Raw genomic sequence first — 25,952 nt, 5'->3', positions numbered from 1 at the left:
TTTATCTTAAATTACCCTCAGGATAAAAAGTTAGAAAGTTGAAATTAGGATGACTGATAAAGCCCTTTTTCCTTAAAAAAAAAAAAAAAAAGAAAAAAAGAAAAAAAAACCACAAAAAAAAAAAAAAAAACAAAAAAAAAAAAAAAACAAAACAAAAAAAGAAAACCCAAAACACCAACTTACACAGGGAAGTCAGAAAATGTCAGAACATAATGATTACTTTTTTCCCTACAGTAGCCTGAAACTCTAAATCAAGGGTATAAGAAAGAAAACATGCAAAAATCTACAATACAATATAGTGCTGTTATATGCAGAAGTTGGACCACATGATATGCTAGAAGTAGAGAAAATACATTTTTATTCAAAAATACATTTTATTATCCAAGAAAAACATGATGTATTGAACACTGTATTAAAAGTCATTTGTTTGGCAGTGGATTTACAGAGTGACTTTGTGGCAGCAGAGCTGAATGCTTTGTAGCCTTTAAATGAGCTGAAAAGTAAAAAGTCATCTTGGGGATAGAGGCAAACTGCAGTTGCCCTTCTGCCAAAGAAGCAGGCAAGGGATCATGCTATAAAAGCTGGAGTTAGCACAAAGAGAGGAAAATTATTTCAGATTTCAGTTAACAACTTACAGGGCAACCCCCTCCCAAAAAAAAAAAATATAGCTAAATGTGGGAGGATAACTGGAAAGAGCAGACAGACATGGAGTTCTTCCCTCTGAAGCAGGATTTGCTTCTATTGACATTTTTCCTGTAACTCTAACCTCCATTTATTCCAGTACAAGTCAATGTATACCACTGTAAAGAAGCATTAAGAATGTAATTATTCTGTAAATTATCTTATTTCAGCTTAAAGAAGCTGAAATGTTTTTACAACATTTTGTACTTAGAGTACAATACCAAAAAGAGCCCAAACAAAAGTATCCTGGTACAATTCACACAAGCATATTTATTATATAAATATTTTATAAATTACAAGACTTTAATTGCAAATGTAAACACTTCTAGGAAAATAATGCTTTATAGTCTTATTAATGTTTACAACTATTATAAGGCACATAGTGCAAAAATACATTTCTGATGCAGAGATCACAAAATAATTACCTACATGTGTTATCTTAAAAGAAGCTGTATACACTTCTGTGGTACAGTATTGTTTTTAATTAATAAATATTGCTAATTCATGGCTAACTTTTTGTGGGTAAAAATGTGATCTAGCTGCCACTTGATCTACCAATTATACTGGCATGCAAAAATAAATATTTGGTTTACACAATGTGTATGGTCAGAAAAAGCATGTATAGTTATCTGCTACATTATAGTTATCTGCTACAATAATCTGCATTATTATGCAGATAGAAAATTTTATTCTGAATACCTGAGAGTTGGCCCTAAAACACATTATCTGTATATGCATATATTTCTACAGTTTGGACTGTAAAGTAATACAATCCAACAAATCATAGAGCTAGATAATTTTTTAAACCTTGTGACTCTCCTTTAAATAGCAGGTGTTAGAACTGTATTTACAGATATTGAAAAACCAAACTGAGTCAAAGATGAACACCAAAACCACTGTGGGTGCTGTTTCTGTCCAGATTTTTCACTAAGGTTATTGAAAATGATGCTGAATCAGACTTTGAAGGACACACATTACAGCCTTTACTAATGTGCCATTGGCCAGGGTAAAGGAGTAAGGTGGATATGGAAAGTGTTTAAGCAAATACATATTTGTGCAATTATACACAAGATCCTATGGTAAACAGAATACACTGCTTTCACAGTATACTTGGATGAGAGGCAGTGATTTAAAATCAGGTTTTGAAGCAATTTGTTTCTGTATTTTCTTTTTCTGTAACCACAGCAAACCTAAGACCTGATGTTTAACATGTGCTACAGAGACTACAGAGGTTAAACCACACTTCTCAGTATTTCTGCTAGGATTTGAGCACCACAAAGAATATAATGAAAGGGATGGGGAAAAATGCTTTCACTGACAGAGAACTACACAGATCTATAAAACTATCTCAAGCATTTCGGCTATGTACTTTTCAGCTGTAAGTTATTGACAAATAATCCCTACAAGTTTGCACAAAATTGGAAGTATTGAAATCACCTGTCTCTCTATATAGCAGCAAAGCTTTCCTTTCTATATTTTAGCACAATCTATCAAAAAAGATCAGTAGAGTATAAATTTTATTGAATACTGCATGAAGAATTATACTGGTAAGTTATAGGTAAAGAATTACAATTATGGTAAAATTTAGAGTGTTACCCATGGAAGTAATCTTAGTGCAATTTACTCGTTAATATATGCTGTACTTGGAATAAATGCTACTCCTGTAAAACCTGAAGGTTTCTGATTGTGATTTATGTACTTGCTAGCCCACAAACAGATAATACAACCTTGAGCAAATCCTGAAGAAAACAGGAATTCTTATTAGTGAACATTACAGCAATGAGCACTACAGACATGAAAAAAATTACAATATACATATACAGAGCACCTACAATTTGAACCTAAATGGCAAATGTCTCTGCTTTGATGCTCTTAGTACATCAGAGTTCTCACTGTATTTGAAGTTGGAGTCCAGTAATTGTGTTAGGAACACATTTTCCACAAAATCCTCCACATCTTCCATATATTTTAGTACCATCCTGGGAATTAGACAAAGAGAAGAGTCAATCAAGAAAAGTGATTGAACAATTGCACAAAAGGTTTCTCAAGGTTTGCACACAACAGACCTTTTGACAAATCATACCTAGAAACACTAAATCAAGAGACAGCAGCGTCAGCAAAATAGGAACAGAGAACCTTTATCACTACTACTCTACACCTTGTTCCCAAGGCTCTACACCATTCCCAGGCTTACCATCCAATGTTGTCTTAAACCATGCACACTTACTGTTCTTGTTTAACTGGTCTTTTTGTTTCCCATGCTAATAAAGTTGGGAGTAAGCAACAAAAAGGATCATCTGTAGTAGAATGATCTTGAACAAAATGTGGAGGTTTGGATGTTGTGTTTGGGTATTTTTTAAAAGCATCTTCAAAGCTTCCAATAAACCAAATTAATACAATAACCTCTTAAAATCAGTTAAGAGAAGGGTAGATAGGGAGTGCTGATCTGACTTAGATACTGGAAAGTGTGATTAAACATTGCTGAAGAAGACTTAAATGAGTCGGACACCTTGAATGCTATTTCTGATTCGCAAAAATCACTGTAGCTTTCACTACAGTCAACACTGGTACCTCTTGTCCAAGCTATAAGAGCAGTTAAAGCAAAACAGCATTGACTCACGTGGGATTTGTGTATGTCAGCAGTTGCATAGTTGCCCTGAGCAATCCACCTCACTGTACTGGATAATCTCAGACCTGTACCAGCCAAGTTAATGCTGAACTGTCCCTAGGAAAAAAAAAAAAAAAGTAAAAAAACATACAGAGTTGATAAACGGTTCAAAACACTAAAAGACTTTACATTGGCATATTTGCACATATGAAGTACTCAAAGGTGTGTACAAAATATGAGCTGGTTATGCTGCATTACACCTTTTCTATGGATATTCACAACACAAAACCAAGTTATTCTGCAATAAGCATCAATTGTGCTTCAGCTGATTTGTAGCATCTGAGTATGAAGACAAAACTAACATCAGAGAAGTGAAATAATTTTTGCCTTTCTACAAATGAAATTTTAATTTACAAAAAGTGCAGACTTTCAAAAGGCAAGAATGAAGGTGTTTTTCATGAAAGACTATTTTTTTTAAGTTCCTGAATTTTTTGGAAATAACTTGATCAAAACATACTGCTGTCTGTAAAGACAAATCACTTCTTGGACACCTAATTTTCCAAGGTTTTCACACTGTCTAAGCAAGATCATCTTATCATGTTCCATTGCTTTTTCAGTATAACAAATAACACAATTGAACATGAATATAAGAGGATGTTAAAATATATAACTATACTTTTAAGTGGAATGTTTTGCAATACAAACCATTCACAACAGATAAAGAAGCTATTGATTCTAAAACGTTTGCCTACACAAATACAGACTTTGAAGACTAGCTTCAGTCAGTTCCTATGAGAATAGGAAATATATTAAAAATAACAAATTGCACTACCTTGGTAAACAAACTGGGAAACAGAAAATTATTAAATTGCATTCACAGAGAAGTGCAATATGCTACAAAGAAGTACTACCTCCACAAAGAGCCTAATGATTAGTTCAGGCAGCACTACAATCAGAAAACTGCACACCTCTGCATTACTCACTGAAAGCCTGGATTTCTGTATTCAGACCTCGTAATTTTTATTGCAAATGGTAGCTTCTGTGTTTTATTGCTTAATAATGTCATACATATATAAATATATATATAGCTTTTATTATGATGATTCACTTAAATTATTTTGCAAAAATTCAGTTATATTGCTCAGTGTGTCAGATTTATTTTGAGAGCACTTCTATATAAAGATGCTGTGCTTATAGCCTTCATGTAATTCAGGATGAGATAATAAAACTCATATAGATAGGATAGGTTGTTCTTCAAGTATCCACAAAGTGGAAGATTTCAATTTAATGAAGGAGGAAATTCGTATAAATGGTGTGGAATGATTTCCATAATTAACAGTCCCAGAGTAACTTCTTTCACACTGATACCATTTTGCAAAAATGAGTAAGAAATGCCATTACAATGCCAGCTCAATAGTTGTCTGACATATCATGCAGCACATGCATGGCCAGGAACACATTTCAAGGACTAAAAGTACAAGAATGGAAGCCTTTTGACTGCATCAAAAGTGCCAGCTTCAGTCAGAACTTATAGATGGAAATAAATGTGTCAGTGCCAAGCCATGTAAGCAGAATGACCTCCCAACAGAAGCTACACACAGCAAACAGATTTGTATCATACTGCACCCAAAGGACTTGCAGGTTGAAGGCATCCAATACTATAATGAACTTCAACAGTTTCCTTGCCAAGGTTTAAGTCTGCCAAACCTAAGCACTTCATTTGTAGGAAAACTGCACATAAATTGCCTCCATCTGCCCTTGGCTGTGTCTACCCACACAGCTGGTCTTAAGTTTAGACAACCAGGAGACATGGGCGACGGGGATTCACTTCCAAGCAAGTGTGAGCCAGTTGGTCCTATCTCCTTTATAACCAGTGAAAAGAAATTCACTTCCAGAGGACAGCTGACCTCATCCTAAACTGTCTAATACAGTAAGATAAGCTGAAGTGTTTTCTAAGGAATCCTGTTTCTGCCAATGGGCTGCAAAGGTTGACTAGGTCAGACTAGGGCTATGTCTGCATTATCAAGAAGGATGATGCAGTATAAGCAGACTTTTAAAGTAAAAACTGGCCCAGAGAGCCCAAGTCTGTGCACAAATCAGGGGTTTATTTTGGACTAACTCTCCCCTAGTGCCATGGACTGAATCCTCAATAGCATTAGAGTATATTAAGATCCTTCCTCTGAAGCTCATTGTTAGCTTTAGCTTCATCCAAAAGGGATCCTGTTAATGTCTTTCCAAACTACTCTGTGATGTGAAACAACAAACAGCAAACTGGGGCAATATAGAGATTAATCTAAGAAGCACCACCTAGTACAGCTAGAACACTAATGTAGGCACAACAGTGCATGTGGAAATTTTAAAGTAAACTGTTAAAAAATATTTATTTCCTCTGGTAGTCTTCAAAGACATGAAGCAGAGAAGACGTGTCAGGAGAAAAACAGAGAAAAGATAAGGAAAATTATGCAGGGTGATAGAAAAGTCACTAGAGGAGAATAAAGAATGAGAAAGCATTAGGGGAAACAAAGGATACATCAAATCCAGAGGGAGGCAGAGCAGTACATGAAACACACAGAAATCTGGAAACACATACATGGAGCCTACAGGGAAAGGGTGTAGTAAACAATTTGAGGGAAAAACTGTGTTGGGGGGATGATGGAACAGGAGAGAAGAGAGTAAGGAAAAAATACTTATTAATGTTGTACAGTGACCTCACAGAATAGGAGATTGGTTTAGAACCTTACAGATCTAAACAAGTCACACTTTTTTCCCCCCCTCTTATGTAAACATTTCAAGGGAGTAAGAAATCATAAATACCTGTGGACATCGGGCAGCACTGTAGCAATCTCCAGCTGTAGCAAATGGTACTGCTCTCCCAAGTATAGTCTGAGCAAAAAGAAAATCTGTGGCTAGAAAACAGAAAATTACTCAACACTAACTGCTGCATTTGAAGTTTAGGGGGAAACAGTGAGAAGTGTGAACATGGGAGTTTGCATTTTTATTTGTTGTTCCCTTGGAAAGGAAGGTTGTGTGTTTTGATTTGAGAAACAATGGTTTGAATTTTGGTTATTGCACCACTAGTCCAACCTACAAGGCCAGATTTCTCTCTGACATATGAGTGGGTTAGGAGGAAGATGGATGTGTGCCTCAACACTGCACTAAGTGACTTGGGCCAACTTGCCAGCTTCAGGCAGGGGCTTAAAACACTGTAAGATTCCCTGATCTCAAGATTTATTTAGTGTCTGCCAAGGCCTGAGAAGGGAGTAAGCAGAGCATAGAAATGAAGATTTCCACAAGAAAAAAAAGGCCAAGAAAAATAAAATGAAATAATGGGAACAAAATCTTAGAAAATGAAGGTAGTTCGCATAAAAGATATGAATCTGTGAAATTCATGCCACTTGAACACTAGGGATAAATTAACAAGGCAAGTAGTGGTGTTCTTTTTTTTTTTTTTTTTTTTTTTTTTTTTGACATTGAATTCTTAAATTAAATAAGAACTTTGTTTGCCCCACAATGGCACAGCTGGATCTGTAAGTGGATCAAAATAGTAATTGGCTAATTGTGACCACATCCAACTTCAACAGAATGCTGAAATTGGCTAAAACTAACAAAATACTTACTTTTAATTTGCATAGAAGCTACATCAAATCTTATTTTGCTAAAAACTGTGAAGCCAGCTGCAAGGTAATCATTTCGACAGGCACAGTCTTGCCTTCTGCTTCCATTGAAAGGACATTCATATGGATTCTGCAACCTAAAGAACAGAAAATTTTGAGATTTTTCCTTAATATAATATCACAGTGAAAAATAAGTGTACTGCACTATGTCACATAAAAATATTAAACAACCTTTAAACAACTTTTCAGCTCAACTGAAACACTAATGTGGATCCAAGTCATTTCTACCAAAGTCAAGACAGGAAAAAATTAACAATTTAGTACAAGTAACATAATTTCAGGCTGGAAGTATCCACATTTCTGTATGTGTGCTCACATACCTGGATATTTAAAACAGAAAATCAAGGGAAAAAATCCTACTCATATTCCTCACAAAAAGTAAGTATTAATTTATTCTTTTATTTTGGAAGGAATAAGTGCACTTCATAAAGTTACAAAACCACTTCTGTACCTGTATCCATATACTTCAGAAAAGTTTTCTGCTTCACCTTTTACCAATGTCAAATATTCTTTGGGATTTTCTAAGTGCATGCCTGAGCAATAAATCTGGGAGAGAAAATGCAACCCTTTAGCAAAATCTTTACTAGAAAAGTGTTATTTCATAAAAATATGTACTCATAAAAACTTGTAAATATTAACAGTACCTTTATCATCCTCCCCTTAACGTTAAGTAGGTATTCACCATCCTTTCTAATCCCGTTTTTTATCTGCATATCTTTGCAGGTGGTAAGAGTTTCACCTTCAAAATGAACGATTAAATCATATTAATATTTCAGGAACAGAGCTTACTTTTAGGACTTAGTTTTCCATAATTGCACTCCAAATATATTTATAGCTTTAATATAAGTAACCTGGGAAAATATTAACTGCATAAAATCACAGCTATCACTTACATTCTTTCTCATGGCAGATCTTTCTGGCATCTGGTTTTAAATGTGGCAGGCACAAGTCACTAGATAAGCCATTTTCAGTCATACACTCTACTGTTCTCTGCTTTATCCCCACTCCACAAGACGCTGAGCACTAGACAGAGATAACCATTAAGACTCGGTTTAGAAAGAAGCAAATAATTAATACCATGTCAGCAAGTTATTCTTGGCATTTATTCATGCTAGAGGCAGCTATAAGAATGAGCTTGCACATCTGTACTCACTGTGGTCCACTTCCCCACTGTCCACGTAGCTGCTTGTGAGCATCCTTTGACATTGCATTTATAAATGTACGGGGATGGCTCTACCGGGCATTCTCGGTACGCTACAGTCCGAAGGCCATGGATGTGCTGACTTTGGACAGAGTGGATTCCAACACAGTACGGGATCCTCTGCTGGTAACCAAACCCACAGCTCTCTGAGCACTGAAATAAAATCCCCAGGCACAGACATAATTTCTGTGAAAGTTTCTGTGACATTTCTGCAGAATTGCATTACAGGTAAGTCAGCTCTGAGCCTTGCTCTGGCAAAAGCCTGTCATTGGATGTGTGCCACCTTGGGCTGGAACGTCAGTGTGCAGAAGTGAAGGTCTGCAATAGGTCCATGTGCAAGGAGCCACAAAGCCCCATGGTGCCCTTTTCTCAGATGTTCCAGAGAGCTGTGACACGTGTCCAGACAGTCATTCACTCTCAGCTGTGATATATGCACAGACATGCATACACAGGCAGTGCATGCAGACATGCAAGGGAAACAAAGCACTGATCAAACACTTCACTGAAATCAAGGAAAAGCTTTTTGGTTACTTCAGTGAGGTCACCTTGCAAGAGAGTTTCCTGGGAACCAGCAAAGTAATCCTGTGGTAGGGGCAGCTCTCCTCTAGTTAATGATCACAGGTCCTGGGTAGTTAAGGGAGGACTTACAGCCTCTACAGTAAATCATGGCTGACTTGGAAGGTCAATGTGAGAAAGTTTAGACAGCCATGTTCAAATGCAAATATACTTCTCTTTTTCTCCCCACATGTAACCTACATTTTACAGGAATATAATATTCTTAAATGTAAAGATATATAAAGGATGTGTGAGCAGTACAATTAGTGTACCTGTGACAGTTCTCCTGTAAGCACAACATATTTAGAGGGAGATACTCTGCAGGTTTTGGATGATGGAGGCTTTGTAGCAGGATCACAGAAGCTTTCATCCACTTGGAACTGGTTTTCATTCACACATTTTACTTTCCGGTATATTTCCTTTCTTCTAGATGATGCTGAGCACTAGAAGTGAGAAAATCAATCACAGTTTAACTAGACATTTACAGAATTAAGTTACCTACTGATTGTCACACACCAGTAAAACCCAGACAGCAATACCTTCTGACATCTGCTATCAATGTCAGACTAAATTATTCACTGAATCAGAGTATTTTCCTTTGTTTTCAGTGTTCAAGTACTTCTAATCAGCTGAAAAAAATCAACAGCTTATAATAACAATGACACAGTAACTGTTGGGTGAGACAGAGGAGAAAATGAAAATGTCAAGCCAAGATGACAGGTTGAGTGTAAAAGCCCTTCCATATGAAAAGGAAAGAGACAGAAAAAGATTTCAGAGAAATCTGAAAAGAATAAGTTGGTCCTGAAAACAAAACAAGATGATCTTGAAAATAAAACAAGAGGGAGAGGGAGATGGACGAGGAGAGGGAGAGCCTAGAAAATTTAGCTTGTCAGATTATTAATATGACACAAATGCACAAAATGTTTTTTGTTTAATGTTAGAGAAAGGCTCTTCTGCACACCATTTCAGGTATTATACATAATTTTTGTTTTTTCTCTCTTCCCCATCTTTATATATTTGCATGTTTGCAAAAATATCAAAAGTTATTCAATTTTTAGCATGTAGAAAATAGTAATTACACCTTTAGAAATGACAGCTCTCTCCTGAAGGTATCTTTCTTAAATATGGAAAAGCATATTTGTTAAGAGAATGCTGAGTTTTATTTTCTTATCTTGCTTCCTCTTTGGTAGGAATACAATGAGATTTATTTAGCTTTTTATCTTTTCTTTAACAAGAAAAAGCTAAATAAATCTCATTTTCTTTAACAAGAAAAGATGCTTCATGTTTTTAAGATGCTTTAAATCTTCCATACAGAAATTCTTATAAACACTGTTGTCTGAAGATTTTATCTCCATGGTGGTTACTTCCACATGACATTTCTGCTGCATTTCTGTTCTTAAAAAGCTGCTTTTTAAAAAGATATTTCATAATAAGGATTTATTAAACATCTTATGCACTATGTAGGGAAGTATGTAGAAACAGTCCTATCAATAAGTACCTGCTCGGAACTCCATCAGAGTTTTTGTCTACAACAATAGACAAGCAAATCCTGTAGAGATTATAAAAAGAGAGTATAAATAAAGTCTTTGACATTTTTTGTCACTTTTGAAGTTTTGCAAGCCTGACCTTCAAAATTTCCAGCATGGTCATTTGTTATTCTGCAGCATAATAGCTACTAGAAATGTATCCAAATGTGTGTGTGTGTGGGGGGGGGTGGGTGGGAGGGGGAATTTAAAATAGCAGAAAGCCCAAGCTTATTATATATATATATATATTACATAACTCAATTAAGTCATACAAGTAAAAAACCTTACTTACACTTTCCCATCCATGTGCCAGCCAGTGGTACAGAAGGCAGGCAGGCTGCTGGCAGTGCCTTGTGCTGGCGGGGCGCAGGTCATGGCTGCACATTGCATCACTCACCCGCCCCAGGCCTGTCACCTGACAGGAGATGTCCCTTTGCTGAATCCCCACTCCACAGGATACAGAGCACTAAAATTGATCAAAATTAGTTGTGTCACTACAAAACGAAACAATTCCCACAAGGGTGTACAGCTGTCATTAGAAATTCTTAGGATATTATTTAAGATATACGTTGCAGCCCTTGTGATATAATACCTGAAGAAATTTATGTTGAAAGTGCAAAACTACAATTAAAACATTTTAAAAATACAGAAAATAATTGCATCTGAGGTACCTAACAGAGCTCTCTGCCTACACTAATTCACGATAGGGACAATGACTATAGACATATGCAAAGCAAAAGTTTACATTTTTGCAAGATCAACAGTCGAAGCTCTGAGTTTACATCTTGTCTTTATTAGAGACTAACAGTCTTGTCTGTTGGAAATACTACAATAAAAGAAAAAAAAATTCAGTGTTTCAGGTTAAAAAATCTTGCAAAAAGTGTAATATTCTGAGGACACTATCTTTTGTGGTAGTACTAAGAATTTTGAACCCTGAAGATCTTAAATGCCAAATGTCTCTTTTCCTCCTTCCTGGCCAAAGAAGTTTCACTATGCCACTAATGCCTGCTGAGATAAACCTAATTCCTTTTTAGCCTAGGCAGAAGCACTATTATATATCCTAAAGCCTACCTAAAAGTCCAAGCTCAATCATAAAGTTCATATTGTTCTGCCAAGGGTGGCCAAAATGTGGAGAGTGGTACTGTGTCTTTACCAATGTGGGGAATTTTGTGCTGAAAGAGTGAGAGAAATGCAAAATATTGCAATGTGCTCAGTTACACACAATTTTACAACAAGGTGAAAGACGTTTTATAAGATCAAACCAAGGAAAAGTCCAGTATTTGTGCCCATGAGCCCTTTTTCTTGTCCTTTTCCCACAAACGTGGCTCCATTTCACTGTTTAGACTAAGATAGCAACTAGTGATACTACTGAATTCATTGCAGAAGGTAAGAAGTAAATTTTAAAATTCACTGTTAACTTACAAGGTAAGATGAGGAAAGTCCTAAGTAGCTATTCAGTACAAAATTCAGATTAGCAAATAATTTCAGTTTTCACAGACATTTATTTTTCATTACTCTTGAAAGAAAGAAAGAAAAAAAAATACAATTAAGTACTTGCTAATTTGCAAATGTCATTGTGATGTGTGTACTGACAATTATTCCCACTGAAGCAGTGTGTCATGAAAATTATATTGTCTCGCGCTTTCATGGAGAACGTAATCATGGAAGCTTTTACATACCTCTTTCCATCTGCTGGCCTTCCAAGAAGGACATCTTCCAGCTCTACATATTTTGTATATTCGTGGTTTTTTCAAATGTTTGCAGTTGTCTTCTCCTATTTTTGCTTGGAAGCTGTTAATGCAATGCACATCACGAAACTTCAAACCTTTTCCACAGGAAACAGAACACTGAAAAGAGAAGTGTTATTTCACTACTTTGCTAAAAATCTCAGAGCAATAAGAAAACCAGAAGAAGCTGTGGCCTCACTCAAAATGGACTCAGCAATTACAGGAGTTTCTGTATTATGACACAACATCTGCTGTACGTGTCTGAAACTGCTCTGTAAGCTGTCTCATACTGAGCATTACAGATCAGGTGCCAAAAATCTCTCACATCTTCTTCATTCATTGATGTCATCATTGAGAAATACCTGCGCTCAGCCATCCATATCCATGCAGGAGACAGCTTGCTGCTAATGTCACCTATGATCTCACAAGAACATGCTCTAGCAGCTGTTTCCAGCATGTGTGTTGCTATTTTCATGTAGGCACGATGCTTATCACAAGCACCAAAGAAAGGAAAATGCAATATCATGGCTATGTGTGTTTCTAGCTAATAGGCAACAACAAAGTCATGTTTGCTTGGCAACTCCCCTCCATGAGCTTTGGATATCTTATGGTATGTAGCAAATAGGCAAGAGAAGAGGTATGAAGTACACATCACCAGTTTAAGTGTGGTCCTTGGAGGTGCGGCGTTGCCCCACCCCCCCTCCCCAGTATCCCATTTTCTCCAGAAAGCTGCTACAATTTACAGAGCTGGTTCTAGGACCTCCCTCCCTCCCTTCCTCCCTCCCTCCCTCCCTGCCTGCCTTCCTGCCTGCCTTCCTGCCTGCCTTCCTGACTGCCTCCATCCCTCCCTCGAATGTCAAACTGTCAGGGCTGCAGGTTCGCTCTGTGAAGCCCTCCCTGGCAGCGTGCCCTAGCTGAGACTACAGCGTGCCTGATGGATCAGGCTTTTCTGGAGAAATGGCCATTCCTCTGCTAAATTGCTGGACTGCTGTTGGACTTCATTGAGGTTTGATCAGTGAGGTTTTGATTCATCACATCAGGGCCCTCCTATACACCTACAGAGTAGGGCTACAGGACCTAGGGAGCTTTCAGTCAAAGAAGGAAGTCAAACATCTGAACTTTTTCCACATTAGGTGGCTACTCAAGCTGATTTCTCTTGAACCATGAACAACGTGAGTATAAGTACTTTAGTATTTCCTTCTTAAATACTGTCATAATTTTGTCATATTTCCTTAAGTATTTTACACCCTCCTATTAAAAAGCTTAGATCAACGGAGACGATTTTTTTCTGTCTGGAAAGAGAACATGCTTAATTTGTTCCAGGATTTCATCCATGCTTTACTTTATGCTTGAAAAAGCACTTCCTATGGGAAGATAATTAATTCAGGTAGTAAAATAATAGTCCAATAAAAATTGAATTTTTTAGTGGATATGAAAAAAAAATTAAATATAGACTTTCCTCAAAAGCAATGAAGATATTTCTCTTCCCGTTATGTCACATCATCATCAACTACATCATTAGCATTACACGCTAACTAAACAAAACATTTTTTAAAACATATGTCTTCTATTTTCAGGAAATTAAGTTTGGGTCATTCAGCTTTTAGTACAAAACCTGGTAAACATTTGCCTGAGAACAATAGCTGGATAAAAGTTTTTAAAATAGAGAACAAGCAGCTGTAATAAATTAATCTGCTAGGTAAGAAACACTTATGTTTAACAGTTTGTTAAACAGAATCTCATCTTACTCAGTTGTCCTCAATATTACATGGATTTATATGTCTTTAAACATTTATATGTATATTCTTAAAGGTTTAATTGAAACTGCCACTGTGCTTAAAATTAAAACTTTGCAGAATGAAGCAATACATTTGTCACAAAATAAAATGGCTGGCATATTTCTCTTATGCAACTATATTTACAAAAAGTATAAGGGCACTGATTTGGCCACAGTTTGCCTTTTACATGTGTACTCTAAAATCTTCATAAAAAGAATGCTTGTTTCTAAATTAAATTATTTTGCTCTCAGCAAAACCTTTCAATGTATCTTTTTAATATCATGTTCTTGTAGTTTTACAATTTACGTTTTATTAATTTGGAAAATACTTTGAGATAGTAAAAGAACAAAAAATACCTGAAGTTTTAATATATGGCTAATGTAGGTCAGAAAACTTAAAAAGTTTAAATCATATCATTATAAAACCCTTTCAGAAGACTTAGCTCTGAATTCAGAGGATTTATTTATCAAAGCAGGCATGATAACTTACATAAAAAACTAAAATACTGTTACTATCTGATAATTGACTCTACCTTCTCTTAAAGCTTTTTTGCAAGAAGTTCAGACATAAACTATAGACGTGAAGGACCCCTAAACTGTAAATGTTTTTCCCTTTAATTCTTTAGCAGGAAGTGAGGCGCAGCACAGAGCTACTTAACCTCCACCTGTCATGTGTCAGAAAAATCCTACATGTCCCTCCTTCCTCAATGGCCTCCTCTGCAGAATAAATAAGGCTCCAGAGAGCTCCCAGGAGAGGCCTTGTGGAGACAGCATTCCAGGCAAGAGCTGCAACCAAAAAAACTCTCCTAAGAAGTCTCCACTTCAGGAGGCGAGGCTACCACAGCACAGAAGAATCTCCCAGCACAGCACAGTCTCACTCTAATTTGTTGCCCTCAACATTAAGTACCAGGACAACACTTTTCAGCAGATACACATCTTTGTTTATATACCTTATGCAGATATCTTCTTTTCAACAGAAGTTTTATTTATTGCACAGGGCTCATGGCTGCTCACAGCAATAGACTATGCAAAGACATGTCTTATCCTGAATCTCAGACTTAGAAAGATCTTCCCATATATCTACTAACTAGATACAGCATTACATTACTTCTACACAGGTGAGAACTTGATCTGAATTTCTGTGGTTGGCCTGTTTCTTTTCTTTTTGTTGGTTCAAATTCAACTGAGTTATATCTCTGTTATATTTAAATGTCCTTATTTGATCTTTATAATTTATGCTATTACTTCTAAAGAAAAAAACTAAAGATTTTTGTGTTAATTTATTAGAAGGTATTATTACCAGTTCCAGAGAAATGCCTGCATCTCTTTTATAAAGATGTTCTACTTTTGTAATTAGAATACAGGAATTAAAAGAGGGAGTTCAGAAAGGAAACAGCTTAGATGTTAAAAATAACAGAGGCTTTATGAATCGTTATTACAAATATTTCACTTAAATACTGTTTCGCTTTGATGATTAAAAGTAGCTGAAACCTAGGTATCTTAATGCAAAAATGCAGAAACACAGATAAAAGATTCTTAAAATCTGAAGGCAGAAAATACTTTCAATTATTTTAAGAATGCTTGTATTTTTAAAAACTAAAAAAATATAGGGACTATAGTGTATCTTTTCAGTAATGTAACGTGTATAAGTCATCTGATTTATTTTTTTATTTGCTGTAAAAGACAAAAAGTTACAAAATATCACTAACTCACATCAAGTAAATAGCCACATTTAAGTAACTTTTTCCAGGGAGATTTTCACTCCGTATTAATTTAATGTTATGTTTGAAACTTAAAAAGACATGTTCACCATGTTGGGACTATATCAAAAAACATTAAATGCATTCAATCCTTAAAAGTGTACAGAGACATTTTTGCATATAGATTTGCTATCTCATTTTTTCCCATATTCATCAAGCTCTGATTCTCTGTTCACATGTATCCAAACATTCTGTTGAATAGATCTTGCAGTGGAAAAAAGGACTGTCACTCCGCAAGAAGTGATTCACTTCCATCCTCTTACAGGTTTCAACTTAAGAGCTTTTCAACTCGGGATTTTTTGTGGGGTTTTTTGTTTGTTTGTTTTTGTTGTTGTTTTGTGTTTTGGCTGTTTGGGTGTTGTTTTTACTTAATTCATGAAAGAATGCAGATGTTTAATTCATTATATTAATGTGGTTTTGCTCTGAAGGAATGAAACTCCTGATGCTTTTAAAAGGTAGAAAACCCCACAGATATTAAGCATCTGTAAACTTCTGCTTAAATATAATTGCCAAAACTTAAAAACAAATAAAGCACTAAACTAAGATGTGCCTTTAAGCAGCTTTGTTGCAGCACGTGCCTTTAAGTGCTTTGTTACAGCCAAGTGCTGCATCTCCTGGAATTTCATGGAGCTGCTCTTGCCCACGTCAGAGTGGTTCCACAGTGCCAGATTTGTACATCTGCTGCAGTGACTATCTCCCACCAAGCACAGTGTGAGGAATAGAAACCTAAATATCTCTAAGGACCAGATTCTTTACAATTTCACTGGGACATCGATAAAATTTAGGCAAGTGATTTGAGGACTTTTATTCTTAAAGCCTTGCAAACATATCAGTTAAAGAAGCACCTAGATTGCCTTGAGCCACAGCCAAGAACCTTAAAAAAGTTATCTTAAAAAGTGAAAACAGTCTAATTCTACATGCATGCACAATATTTTTAACAGATTGGCCAGCTCAGTGCTTTACAAACCCATAAGGACAATTAACATCCTGAAAACAGTCCAATACACAGCTCATGGGAGACTCCTGACCAAGTAGGTGTTTCCTGTCCTCCATTACAGAGAACAAATAGCAAAGACAGAACACCAAATCACTCAAATGCTGAATAAAAATGTTTCACCAATATCAAATAGGGAATGTCTTTGCATTTCTGTTAAGGACAGAGCATAGATCCTGCTCAGTTCCTTGAATGAAAATATAGATTCCATAGAAGATCCAAGTGGGATTTGAAGTGCCTAAAGGCATCTAAATGCAGTTTACAGGGAGATGTCTTGCACTGACCTCTAACCCCACCAGTCAGTATTTTCTTTAGAGAGCTGCATACTGAACACTGACCTAAGACACCTGCCTGCCTGGCTTTCCTTCAGCTCTGTAACGTCACCTAGAAGTGTCAAATTCTCACTGGTGCAGGACCAAAGCCTTGTTTTGTGCTCAGGAAGCCACTCCTGTCCTCTTAGTGCATCGAGCCCACAGTGCATTTCTTACAAGGCTGAACTTTCCCCTGCATGTGCCTGTGTTCCTTCTCAAAGCTCCTAATGTGTTGTTACACACCCTCCATGGAATATGGTCCTCTCACTGCTTGGTGCCCACCCTGATCTGATCTTCCCAAGGCTCCACTCTCCTGGCCAGGGAAAGTACAACTGCAGTAATACTGGCTGCTTGACCACCTTCCACTCAAACTTGAACATGGTCCTTGACTACTTGAGCGTGGTGCTCATAGCTCAGTTTGTCTATGATGTGGTTTCATTTGTATGACATTCCACACAATTGGAGGTTTATGGAGAGAGAGCACAATTTTCCATATATTTTCTGCAGATTAACCATGTAGGAAGAAAAAGTCCATAAGAACGTTAAATCTCAGATGAAATATGAACATTTCCTTAAAAAATGCAAACTGAAAAAACCCCATCCTGTAACCACTTTACACAGAAATTCTAGCACTTGTCTCAACATTGGATAAAGTAATATTTCCCATATGTCATGTTCTTTTAAAAACATAAATCTGCAGTAAAAAGCTGGATTTCATTACTATTGTTCAAAGTCATTCCATAACACTGGTAACTAGGATTCATCTGTTTGTGTTTTCTTCATAGTAATAAAGTTCTGCAGGGATCAGCCTGACAAAATTCATGCTTTCTGTGGCACAGATGGACTCTCAGACAGGCATGCCATCATCAATTCCTACCAAATTAGGGCTCTTTCTGCAGCAGACATGCAATTTCTCTAAAAGCTTTTTGATACTTTTGCTATTATTATTCATTGAAAAGTTGAAGACCTTGTATTATTTGGTGTATTCTATATCAAATTTTCTTAACCTTTTCTTTAAAGAAGTGCTTTGTGTAGTTTAGCTGGTAACCTAGTGAGCTTCTGGATACTGAAAAACAGACCAGTAAATGGAAAATATGTAATAGTTTCTTTTTGTATTTGTATTAGATACACAGAGACTTAAAATATAAATGGGTGACTGGAAGATAGAGGTAATTTTCTCAGTAGTAGCTAGTGCAAGCTTTTCGATTTGTGACCAAGACAGTGTTGAAAATGCATGAATATTTCAGTTATTGCTGAACAGTGTCACACAGCATCAAGGCCAGCAAGGAGGCTGGAGGTGCAAAAGTTTTGAGGGGACACAGTTCAGACCAAGTAATGTCATGATCAGCAGTAGAAGCTGTGGGGAAGAGGGATGAAGCAGAGGCATGTGGAGTGATGGCATTTGCCTTCCCAAAAAATGATCATGCGTGATGTAGCCCTGCTTTTCTGGGAATGGCTGAACACTTGCCTGTCCATGGGAAGTGGTGAATGAATCCCTTGGTTTGCTTTGCCTTTTTGTGCAGCTTTTGCTTTACCTGTAAAAATTACTTTTCTTAACCCATGAGTTTTCCTACTTTTATCCTTCCAATTCTTGCCCCCATCCCATCAAGGGGGAAGGAGGGAGTGGTTGTGTGGTGATCAGTGCCTACAGGGGCTAAGCCACAACAGCAGCACTGAAAAAGGATAAAACATATTATAAATATTAAAAGGTATTTTCTTCCTTTTTTTGCCTTTTTTTTTTTTTTTTTTTTTTTTTTTTTTGGTCATGGGCTTTTGTGACTGGTCAGGAAGTTCAGTTTAAAATGGTATTAAACATGGTAGTTGCTTGAATTCTCTGGCAGTCTGTATTTTGATGATCTCTAATTGGCCCAAAAGCCTGTTTGGACTCTCTTAATATTCTAGAAGTAGAGTGGGATCACAACTGCACAATTAATAAAACAATACTTTGAGCATTGCTTAGTTGAGAATTACTTTCAACTTCTCATTTGCTGTATTAGATCTAGATCTTCTTGTGTTTGCCTCCTCTGCTTGCTTCATCTTCCCAGGGGTTTTTGCAATGCTTGAGCACAATATGCATTTTTCAGATAAAAGCACTCAAATAGTTGTCCGTTCCTTTAAGTATGTTGACAACTGTTAAGAAGCAACACAGACTCTGTAATTAGATCCTACTGAATTCTTTGATTCAGAGTCAGTAATTCTTTTCTAAAACAAGTACAAACATTTATACCATTAGCTCATGCACCCAGAAAGGATCAAGGATCAAACATTCCTTCACTCCTGAGAAAGAGTAGATTGAACTCCAAGAAATGTGTGGTTATTTACTGTTACATCTAAGTTACACCTATGTCACCTACAGAAGTTACAGTGAAGAATTTTTAAGTTCTCTCTTTGAGTATGGCTTGATTTCAAAAGTTCAGTGTTGTATCACATTTCTCTGACGTTCAGAAGCTAGCTTGATTTAAGTCCTCCTTCCATTTGCAGTCTGTATGTCTGCTTTGCCAATTTTCTAACTTTGCATTTGCAACTATAGAAATGGAAGGGAAGAAGGCTAGGCTAGGAAGGACCTACAGATATCATCCAATCCATGATGCTTCTCAGTTTGAATCAGCTATACATGGACCATTCCTGACAGCAGTTTGTCAGTCTTGTCTTCAATGACAGGGATGCTACACTCTCACTTGCATGAAGTTCATCTTTAGTTCTTTCCCAGGCTTTAGGCAGAGGGAGGTCAAAAATGTGGGTATTCTTCTGTTCAAGCTCTACAGTGAGACTTCACAGTATAAGCTGCCAGTTCTATGCCACAAAAAAGGCATACTTTTTACCTGTTGCAAGTACTATCAACTAAAAAATAGATTTGGATTATCTGTCCAAGACTGAATCCTCAATGTACTTGTTAGAGCTGCCTGGTAGTCCATTCTGAATCCTTGCTAAACGTGGATTATGGTTCCACAATCATCATGCCTCACCTTAATTATTAAGAAAAAAATTTACACAATCTAATTTACACAAATTAATTTTTAACCTTGCAAACTTATCCATCCAATATAAGCCATATATTGCTGTCAGCTGTCAGGATATTTTTACAAAGAAACATGTAGGCAAGCTTGAGAGTCCCAGAGCCACTTTATTCTAATATATGAAGAAAGCCTTCCTCTGTGACCTGAGTTATTTATAACTAGATTCTGCAGATTGCAATGTCTTTCTAGTTAATGTTGGATTAAACTTCATCCAGAAAGTATCATTGGATATTATTTTTCTATCAGAATTGCAGTACTTATGATAACATCTCTTCTGTATACAGATAGCTTTCAAGTAAGAGTACTGCTCTGATTTAAACTTATTTGTAGTGTTACTTCAAAAGCTTATATTTGAAGATCACCTTTCATGACACCTCCCCAGTGATTTCACCTCAATTACTTGTAATTGATTAAAAAAATCACAAGTGTGGTGTAGTACACATGACTTTCATAATGGAAAGTATTGTTGAAGGTCAGTTCTCATTATCTTTTATGAGGGAAATTTTAAAGTTTACTTTTCAGAAGCCATTCTCTTCAGCACAGCAGCTCAGGAAGGACAGTCCCTGTGCAAAGGAACTGCCGTTACCCACTGCCCTGAGTGGAATGGACCAGAGGACAATCTGCTCCAAGTATCATCATCTAATATTGGAATTTTTTAACTCAGAAACAAAAGAAGGCAGTGATCCTTTTCTCTAGTCAGCCCAAGAGGAACTTTTTTTCCCCTTTCAGTCTACCTACATATCCTGGCTGTATAACAAGCTGAGAAGCAGGCACACACCAAGTTTCTACCATCCACATTGTTTTCTGAGGCTTCCAGGTGTGTACTGGGGATGTTAACAACAGAGTGCACTGCAGTACAACCTCACAGCTATTTGCAAGTGGCAGCTGAGCACACAGACTGCCCTGACTCTCTGAGGTCATCTAACCTGGCCACTGTCCCCAGCCATACCTTTTCTGTCAGGACTGAGCACTGTATGCTCCATAAAAAAGCTGCTTCTATTGGACTCCTTTTTAGATAATTTTGTTTCAGCTTTCATCTTAAGGTTAACAAAAAGCTCCAAAAAAACATTTTCCAAGCATGCTGAAGTATATCTGTTTATCAGATGGACATAAATGAGAAGCTTCATACATCTACATATGAACACAGAAAAAGCAGGAATGATGGAGGAATAAAGAGGATTAAAGACAGATTTTAGGAGTGATGTGGATAACAGGAAGGAAAAACTCCTGTGAGAGGATATATCTAGCATCTACTAGGAATGTGCTATTCCTCTTAAAAATAAAGACATCCTGATTAAAACAGAACCACCAGCACATACATTGAAGGTAAAAGGATTTCACATCTGAAGAAGCCACACTCTGCTGATGATGCTGAGAAACTTTAGATGATATTTTTTTAAGTTGATACCACATGGTCTGAATTCTTTTGTCCAGTGCAGCTGGCAGTATCCTTACTGCCAGAAAATGGCAATCTGCCTGGATGTCAGATGAACAACCATACTCTTTGCAGCTGTTGGAAAAAATCAAAACCAGAACCCTTGAGATTCCACTCGATAATCTACAGAATATCTTTTATTCATTCCAGTTAGATTTGTGAGTAAGTCTTAATTTGGCCTACCTTTCTGACATCTCAAATACTATCCCTTTCTCCAAGTTCAGAACAAATAAAACAGATGATCCATCTTTGAAAGTCCTATCATGTCTTTCCACCTCAGGATGAACACCACTATTCTGCCCATCACTGCCTAAAGCCTGAAATCCTTCTTGATGACAACTACAGAGCATTTGAAAACCAGACCATACTCGTGGGCAGACCAGCTCTCCAAGAGCTACTATGCTCAGCTCCCCCTCCTACTGTGATACTCAGACAGGCTCCACTGTGCCCTGTATTCCTACAGTGTCTACATGTATTCATAAATGAGACTGAGCTTTTCCAGTCAGCAATCTTCTCTTTGTTTTACCTACACGACTCATATAACACTATTAGACTTTCAAACAAGCTTTTAGCTATTGCAATAACACAAGAACAATGGATTATGGAGATGTTAAGGTGGGTGGAAATTTAAAAATAATAATCTTATTTTTATGAGTTCTCATTCAACAGTGGTGACGCACCATAGTTGCTATCTCATTTATCTCTTCCTTTATATCTTCCATTTCATCTCTCAATTGGAGTAAAAATTGTATTGTCTAGTTAATCTTCCTGCCTTACATGCTCTTGATTTGAGTCCTCTTTGTCTGGTTACCACCTGAGAATTAGGAAACCAAGAGGTATTTCTGCCTCCTTTCAGCAGCCATTTGGCAGGCTCAGCTACCTCATGTGCAGTCTTAAATTTGTCACTGAAGGTTCTGCATGTATCTGTGCTAGAAGCTTTACCATCAGCCCTCATTCAAGCAACATTGAAACTATCATTCATGACAGTACATATTAAAACAATGAAAAGTAAGATGAGCTTATTAATTGCTGGGAGTGAGAGAACATATAAACTACTGTGTTCAGCTAGCATTCCTGCAGCAACTTATCTGGCATGTGTACCTTTTATCATCTTTCAGTTGAATGACGTATACAACAGACTGAGACAAATCACAATTAAAAATACAGAAACATTAGTAAATTAAAAAACAAAACCAACACCCCCAACAAATAATTCTGCCTTTCCTTCTGAAATCAGTGGCAGTCAGGAACAGAGCTAGACTCTCACTAGGTCTTTTTGAAAATCTAATCTACAAGTATAAATTTGTGTCAAATTTACAAAATTGCAGTCCTGCTCTGTGCCTTTGATACCTTCTGCAAAAGCTTCATATGGGCACTTTCACCATTACAGCATCGCAGACATCAAATTGCTAACTTGGCCAGACTTCAGCAAGACTCATCTTTCTGCACCCCATAGCCATGTAGCACTAGTAACACTTCTAAGCAAATACATGAAAGCAGCATCACTGAAGGCAGTGAGTAAAGTGCAAGCATCAAGAAAGAAGGTTGGCAGAAATGGAGACAGGAGACCTTAAGGAAATCCACCATGAGTAAAAGAAATGCAGGGGTTTATCTGTTTCAAATAAATGGATAAATTTCAGGACACATTTTTCAAATAGAGAATAACAGATGTATCTCTGTCCATCCAGCAGCTGTGATCAAATGCCTCCATGAAAACCAAACAGCAACCCAAAATTAATCCATTTATTGCTTCCAAAAAGCAATAAATGGACACAATTTATCAGACTCTATCACAGGTAGGTTAGCCTCCAGTCTCCTGTGAATCTGGGGAAAACCGAACAAATGCACAGGAGTGACATAATCTGCACTCTCACTGAAAAGTAACTTTGGCCCCTTGAAAGGGACATTTTATTCACAGGTCTTCACAATGAAAGTTGGAGCACATTTTTAATATGATGGAGGATGATATTATGGAAGCTACATTTTCACAAAGGGGTTGCACAGTTAAAAAGCCTTTTCTTGTAATATTTTAACTATTTAAAATTTCATTTTATTGTCTTAAGGGATAGGGCCTTTTCAATTAACCAGTTACAAAAGTAGACATAAGACAATAGACATACTGTCTACAACAGTAGATTAATTTGTTTCAGCTGAGTTTGCAAAAATATAAAAATGAGCAAAAGAAATGCTGGATCCCAGCAAGTGCAAACTCTGATTTATCAGTTTTTGTCATGTTAGCAACAGCAAAACAGTAGCTCAGAAATTAAAGGAATGACAAATGCATAAACTCTGTATGCCTTTCTGCTCTATAAAAAAAACATATCTTTTTTTCATTTGATTAAAATCTAAGGTTTTGTATTTAAACTTTAAAAAACTTGAAATAAAAACAATATGTGCTGGAACAGTGTAGTATTGTCAGAAATTTTTTAAACTTCTCAGAAGCATAGAAAATACAACGTTTCCTATGGCACTTAACTAAATATAACTGAATGAATTAAATTTCAGAAAAGGAAACGAAATCTTGGAAACAGAAAAGAAGGACTTACACTCTGGAAATATAAGCATATGAGATGCAATTGAATAAAAAGAGGAGATATAAGCAAATGAAATGCAATTGAATAAAAAAAAGAAAATTGGGATATTTCTTGACTACAAGAAAATGGTCTATGAGGAAATAAGGGACAGTGAAAAGGACCAAAACATGCCAAAGCTAACCTCAGACATGTTGCAAAATCAGGGGAAAAAATCAAGGAGGACGACAGAACAGTGAGGGGAAGATACGAGTGAAATAGCATGGATATTGAAAAAAAAAAATCTTGGCCAAAGTGAAATCCATCCAAAGGCATGGGATGCCATGAAGTGCAGAGATATGGACCAAAGCATGCCAAATTGATCCTCATTGAAATCGCAAGATTTCGTTTCCTTAACCCTAACCCCCCCAATCTATATTAAATATTATTTTAGCATGAAAATATGAGTATATTTTGGGTGAGAAATGCAACATTTTACCTACCTTCACATGTTGAAATCCAGTTTCCTTTCAACCTAAATCACTTTTCTGTGTATTTTCAATTTACTAACAATATTTCCAACATTACATAAGCAGGCATGGAAGCTTCTGAAGGACTGATTCAGTAGGAAATCTAAGTGTTTAATCCTGCTGTCACTGAAGGGAAAGGGCCATACATGGATGCATACTAGAACACACAGTGATCAATGGAACAGCCTGTCTTAGGGGAGTCACCAGTCTCCCACAATTACTGGTTTTTAAAGAAAGGACTAGGAACTCATTCAGTACAGAACGTATTGTTCATTTCCTAACCCATTCCAGGAAATAAAAATATTTATGTATTGACCCTCACAAATATTTGGAAATGCTAATATTTTAATATATATTTAATAACTTTTAAATCTGAGTTCCAAAACCACTTTGAACCAACATTTAGCTCATAAATGGGCTGGGGTTTTCAAAGCTGCCACACACATACAAGCAGCTCAGAATGATTTTCACAAGGATCTGACCACCTAGAACTCTTCAGATTTTCTGAAAGCTCTAATAAATACACTAGTAGCTTCACATTCCTTTCATTCTCATTAAATGGCTTAATGTTTTTAGGCATGGTATTATATATGACCTGCTTCTTTTCTCCTTTCATTATATTCTGGCTGTTGGGGGTTTTGTGTTTGGGGTTTTTATTTGACTATGTCCCACTCTCACTTGTTTTCTTTCTAAGTGGAAGGTCTGAAAGTTCTGCAAACCTCTTCCTGCCAAAAGTGTTTTAGGAATGTAAAAACCATGTTACATCTTTGAGATTAAGAGCTGAGCATTGTATTATGATCCTCATTCTTCTCTGTGTTTTGTCTGTCATTAAGTGGGAGACAACTGGGCCACAAAATTACAGCTCCAGCAAAAGATTCAAGAGCTTTACCGTCAAAGATTATGTGCCAATTGTCTGTTTCAGTCCAGTTAGTCAATGGCATCAACTGCTGCTTGTATCAGTAACAATATTATTTTTTGTGTTCAAATATAAGAGCTTTCCCCATGAAAACAATGTCACTAAAGTATTGTATGAAGTTAATTTCAACACACAGGTTGAAGAAAACCCTCACTTTCAGCAAAAGTGGTTAGTACCTGTCCCACCCTTTATTTTTTAAGGGCTTTAAACATTAACATTCCTTAATAAAGAGCACAATAAATATAAACACAAAGCCACACAACATGCATGAAAAAGAAGGGTTAAAATGCAACTGTATTTCACAGACACAAGTCACAGTCATTAAATTAAATTATTACACATACATTATAACTTATTTATTATTCCAAGCTATAGAGGCAACATAGCACCAAACAGGAGATTTTCCTCTCAATGAACATTACAGAAATATTTTGTTTTTGAATTTTGGAAACAAGTATTTTCTTTCATTTTTATCACAATAACCTGAAATAAAATTCACTATCCCAAGTCTGTTTTATGACATTATTTGGGCAGTGCCAACTGCTATCAGCTATCTCTGATAAGGCCCCCCTCCCACTTCCAAAGTTTTAAAAAAATGAATAGCAGATGCTAACATCAAGATTTCAGGCTGTGGGATATTAATTTAATGTGCTGTATTGGCAATGAGGTATTTTGAAGTTCAACATTAGGCAGCAGCAGAAGTAGAGGTAAAAAACTGAAGGTGGTTTTG

At 36.5% G+C, this 25,952-nt stretch overlaps 1 protein-coding gene across 1 annotated transcript in view; it reads right to left on the bottom strand.

The window, feature by feature from the left end:
- Positions 1-931: 931 nt before the first annotated feature.
- Positions 932-25,952, bottom strand: part of ADAMTS20 (ADAM metallopeptidase with thrombospondin type 1 motif 20) — an 86,786-nt gene continuing 61,765 nt past the window's right edge. The window contains exons 29-39 of the mRNA XM_053942672.1: positions 11,925-12,092; positions 10,538-10,711; positions 8,992-9,162; positions 8,117-8,317; positions 7,857-7,986; positions 7,608-7,702; positions 7,415-7,509; positions 6,907-7,040; positions 6,104-6,195; positions 3,302-3,406; positions 932-2,660 (exon numbers count right to left, since the gene is read on the bottom strand). Coding sequence (XP_053798647.1) covers positions 2,571-2,660; positions 3,302-3,406; positions 6,104-6,195; positions 6,907-7,040; positions 7,415-7,509; positions 7,608-7,702; positions 7,857-7,986; positions 8,117-8,317; positions 8,992-9,162; positions 10,538-10,711; positions 11,925-12,092 — 1,455 coding nt within the window. The 3' untranslated portion in view covers positions 932-2,570. The remainder of the gene's footprint in view (positions 2,661-3,301; positions 3,407-6,103; positions 6,196-6,906; positions 7,041-7,414; positions 7,510-7,607; positions 7,703-7,856; positions 7,987-8,116; positions 8,318-8,991; positions 9,163-10,537; positions 10,712-11,924; positions 12,093-25,952) is intronic.

Source organism: Vidua chalybeata, chromosome 5, assembly GCF_026979565.1.
Source record: "Vidua chalybeata isolate OUT-0048 chromosome 5, bVidCha1 merged haplotype, whole genome shotgun sequence".
NCBI classification, from domain to species: domain Eukaryota; kingdom Metazoa; phylum Chordata; class Aves; order Passeriformes; family Viduidae; genus Vidua; species Vidua chalybeata.
The sequence above is the reverse complement of the archived record's forward strand: the minus strand, read 5'-3'. Positions and strand labels throughout refer to the sequence as shown.